The sequence below is a fragment of the Etheostoma cragini genome, chromosome 8, assembly GCF_013103735.1.
Source record: "Etheostoma cragini isolate CJK2018 chromosome 8, CSU_Ecrag_1.0, whole genome shotgun sequence".
NCBI classification, from domain to species: domain Eukaryota; kingdom Metazoa; phylum Chordata; class Actinopteri; order Perciformes; family Percidae; genus Etheostoma; species Etheostoma cragini.
The window spans coordinates 1312683-1317204 of record NC_048414.1 but is presented as its reverse complement, the minus strand read 5'-3'; the positions used below and the strand labels follow the sequence as shown (position 1 = coordinate 1317204).

The 4522-nt window shown below is 40.9% G+C and overlaps 1 protein-coding gene across 1 annotated transcript; it reads right to left on the bottom strand.

The window, feature by feature from the left end:
- Positions 1-507: 507 nt before the first annotated feature.
- LOC117949775 (mixed lineage kinase domain-like protein) lies at positions 508-3080 on the bottom strand. Its single transcript, XM_034880316.1, has 3 exons — positions 2950-3080; positions 1583-1723; positions 508-885 (listed from the first exon to the last, which is right to left on the bottom strand). Exons 1-3 carry the CDS (start codon positions 3011-3013, stop codon positions 839-841), a joined length of 252 nt encoding a protein of 83 aa, XP_034736207.1. The 5' UTR covers positions 3014-3080; the 3' UTR covers positions 508-838.
- Between the last annotated feature and the right edge of the window lie 1442 nt (positions 3081-4522).

Genomic DNA, 4522 nt, shown 5'->3' with positions numbered 1-4522 from the left:
AAAAAAAAACTCAACCTAACAATATTAAAAAAAAAAAAAAAAACACAACACAACCATATCTATAAATAACCTCAACCCAAAAATATCAACAAAAAAAACCTTAACCCAAAAATATCAACAAAAAAAAAACTCGACCCAACAATATCTACAAATAACGCTGCCTCACCTTGATATTGAGTTTTGGCAAAAAGGCTTTTTATTGAGTTTCCTCTTGTTAAAAATGCTCTGAGTGAATTTAAGCGAGGCATTTATCGTGAAGGGTTGATCACGATCATGATCATATCCGCTTGTGCATGACGCGTCTGCAGTTTTTTTTTGCTTGTTTGGCTTTTAACATCCAACATCCAATGCTGTCCAAACCAAAATCCAAACCCCAAGGTCATTGAGTACCTAGGAAACCAAGTGTGAAGTGGATGAGCGGTTCATGAGATATTTCAAACACACACACACACACACACACACACACACACACACACACACCTAAAAGTCACAGTAAACCGGGACAACAGTATGGCTTTTAGTGTGTTGTAAGCCTTTACTGTGGATTATACAGACATTTTCATCAAGTTACAGTCTGACTAAGGCTTAACAATTAAGCAACGCCCACCTCTTTTAATATTTTAACTTATGCATATGTTGACAGCGGTGAATGTAATTTGTAAGACGGGTACTTTCTGAATACCTGAATACCAGAATACCTGAATCTCATTGTATGCATCATGCAATTACAGTAAAATAATATTATCTTATGTTCTATCTTATTTCTTCTCCTGAGAGGGTGCGTTGACCAGAAACCCTGAGTACTGCTGACGGACAGGCCGAGGGATGAAGCATTTCATCACTTCTCTATCTTTCCCAACGTAGTTTGCAGTTTATCCACCAGCACTGTAGAAGAGAAAGAAAATCACGGTATTAGTTTAATTGTTATTACATATTTTAGTTTTCACAATTTCCTACATTAATAAAATAATGTTAAAGGGTGACTACAGACCCTATTTTCCTGTGTTTTCGGGTCTAAGTGACTGATGGGAACAACAATCTTTGACATTGGTCCAGCAGTAAAAGGTCCCATGGCATGAAAACGTCACTTCATGAGGTTTTTTAACATTAATATGAGTCCCCCCCCCCCCCCAGCTTGCCTATGGTCCCCCAGTGGCTAGCAATGGTGATAGGTGTAAACCGAGTCCTGGGTATCCTGCTCTGCCTTTGGGAAACGAAAGCTCAGATGGGCTGATCTGGAATCTGGAATCTTGCCCCTTATGATGTCATAAGGGGCAAGGGGCTCATTTTAGCATTGTAAAATACAAAGATTACGCAACTTAATATCATAGAACATATTTAGTATGGGGTCTCTCTCAATTAAGAGGCCCTTGGCTTAAAAAAAACGTTGAAGAATCCCGATCTACAGATTTCTGGGCAAATTAAAACGGCTTAAAAAATAGTGCATATAGTTGCTGTAAATGGAGCATGCCCCCGGACACCCCCCTAGACTTGGGCTGAGCCCTGATTTTTTCAGATGTCTGGCTCCACCCCTGGTCTAAAGGTAACAGTGTGTACGGTGATGGCAGGGATGGTAAGTTACCTCCAGCGGATGGTCTCTGGAAGTGATCCTGGGCCCGACAGGCGTTGATCACCGCCCCCAGCAGATCAGGACAGTCATCAGGGAGTGGCTGCCGGTAGTTCTGTTGGCCCACTTTCTCAAGGATGTCCTTATCCGACCAACCTGGGAGAAACGCAAGAACACATTAAGGATGAAAGAAGAAACCAGTGATTGTATAGTTTAGTAGAGATGGGTTGGTGTTGGATGGATTGCCATTTTGTTGAGACGTTTACGTTTCCCAGAGGATGCGGGCTAACCTTCTCCACGTTTGTGAAATCAGTTGTGTTGCTCGCGAGTTTTCCCTTACCAAATAACTTTGGAGACTCAATAGTCTCCCATTGCCAGACCTGTAACCTTCCTATTACGCCGTCTGTCTCAGGCTTTTGATTGTTAAAAGGAAGGTTGTCCTAACTGCTGTCGCACCAAATGCTTGCTCTTGGAGGGCAAGTCTTGGGTCTCTGTAAATTATAGAGTCTGGTCTAGACTTACTCTATCTGTCTTGAGATAACGTATGCTATGATTTTATATAAATATATATCAGTATTGCTTTGCCAGACCTTCCTCCACAGTGCTGAGGAAGAGGGTCATACTAGACCACACAGCGTTCTATGATGGGAGGAAGACGTGCTCTACTTTATTAGATTTTCTTTAAACCAATCACAATCGTCTTTGACGGTGATAAGCGCCAGACAGAGCCACGGTGCCGCTGCAAACTACCCTCGGGAAGGAACTTGTTTTGGTGGAGCGTGTGTACCTTCACAGGTTGTTTTAGTCCTGCAACAGAAAACTCAGATTGGGCAGACAGTCCAGCTAGCTGTCTGGATTTACCCTGCAGAGATCTGAGGAGCAGATTGTCACAATTACAACACAAAGAAAGCGGAAGGTAACGGAAAGACATCCGGTGGATGTTCTGGCGGCACCGAGCAATCCCGGAAGAAGAACGTCCTGCTTTACATTAAAATGCTCTACCATGTGTTCATTAGTGATTAAAAACACTACACATCACATAGTTCCCTACAGACATACTACACTGTGAAAGAATACACCCTGCATGAGTTCCTTTACTTTTAAAACTTGATACTGATAATACTTCTTTACCTTTATTTAAGTAACCAAACATGTTGAATACAGATCCCTTTAAATGTACAACTCTGGCGTGCTACTGTGTTTCTTGTCCTTGGCTTGGCTTTACGGCATTAATATCATTCATGCACCTAACTATGGTCAGCAACGGGGTCCTTTTGTCACAAATCAAAATCAAATAACAAACCTAAAGTGGCAAGTTGTTGATGTTAAAAAACAGGAAGTTCAGGGTTGGATGTTGATCGTTGTGTTCTGCAGGTACACACCTTTATAAGGGATGCTACGGGTCGCAATTTCCCAAAGGACGATTCCAAAGCTGAAAGACAACATTTGCAAGTTAGAGGACCTAAATATAACAGATGACTCCTATGTTAACTTTAGTCCCTTTCCCAATGGATAATTTTAACAAAACAAACAGAAGATGATGAAACAAAGGAAGCTAGCTCCTTGGCATAACTCCCAAACCTGTGATTTAAAAGAAACCTTGTGGAAGAATCTCATTTAGACTGGCAAGACAGTCTTCAAGTGTATGGGAAGGCCCTCCAAAATGCCAGAGCAGCCTTTAACTCATCATTAATAGAGCTCAACAGTCCCACCCAAGGCGGGTTCTGGAAGTTAAAATACAATTTCTCTATTGACAATTCGAGTAGAAGCCATAAAAATCGTAACCGTCGATGGTAGACTTAAAACCACCTACCCACCCACCAACTACCACATGACCAAGCGATTGTATATGCTCATATAGATGCCAAAGGTTCATGGGGCACCAACCTTGATTTGAGATAAATATCTTTTATTCACAGTGTCTTGGATAAGTACTTCATTACTCACAATCCTGAACAATCCCACAGTGATGCCTCTGATTGGTGGAACTCATGCTTGTGAGGAGGGGGATCTGATTAGTACCCGATTTGTGCGCTTGCGCAAGATGATAATCCTGTTTCACAAGGATTTACGACACTGCACGAATTACAATCTGTTCCCATGCTAACGCTAACAAAGCTAACGTTAGTTTAGCTAACAGTTAATTCGGCTAACCGCTAGCTGAAAGCTTGATTTAGTCTAAAATATTGTTAACTTAAATTAAACACTGGGAAAAGTAACAGCTGTTATACGTGTTAAAGGTTATTTTCAGGTTTTATTTTCAATCTTTAAAAGTTATTACATGCTGTCTCAGCTAGCCGTTAGTAAAATGAACTGTTAGCTAAACAAACCTTAGCTTCCTTTATTCAGTGCTACGCGGTGGTTTATGGGATAAGTGGTTCCTTCGCTCAGTAATGAAAATATGTACACAGTCTTGAACCTTTGACTTTTTTTGGATTTTCTGTTAGTTTTTTTCACTGAAACGATATGTTGTCTGTTTATGAGTCACGTGGTAGCTGGTTAGCCTGAAGCATGGTCTAAATCTCTTGATGTACAGATTTTTCCAGACGTCAAATTACTTCGGGAAACCAAGATCTCTCGGAGGAGGGGAGGGACTGTTGAGCTCTAAAGAGGAACATAAGAAAAACACAGTTTTTTTGTATTCCTTAAACTACATCCGTCTTGGGTTTTTGATTGTTAAAAGGAAGGTTGTCCCAACTGCTGTCGCACCAAATGCTTGCTCTTGGAGGGCAAGTCTTGGGTCTCTGTAAATTACAGAGTCTGGTCTAGACTTACTCTATCTGTCCTGAGATAACGTATGCTATGATTTTGTGACGCCCAGCAAGGTGTGGTCACATAATGTATTTTATTTTGGATGTTTTGCATAGTAAGTATATAATGTATATTGTTTTATGAGAGCCTCAGTTCTTGCGTTTGGTGTAAATGTATTTTGTAAGTCTGATACCAAAGTTCACC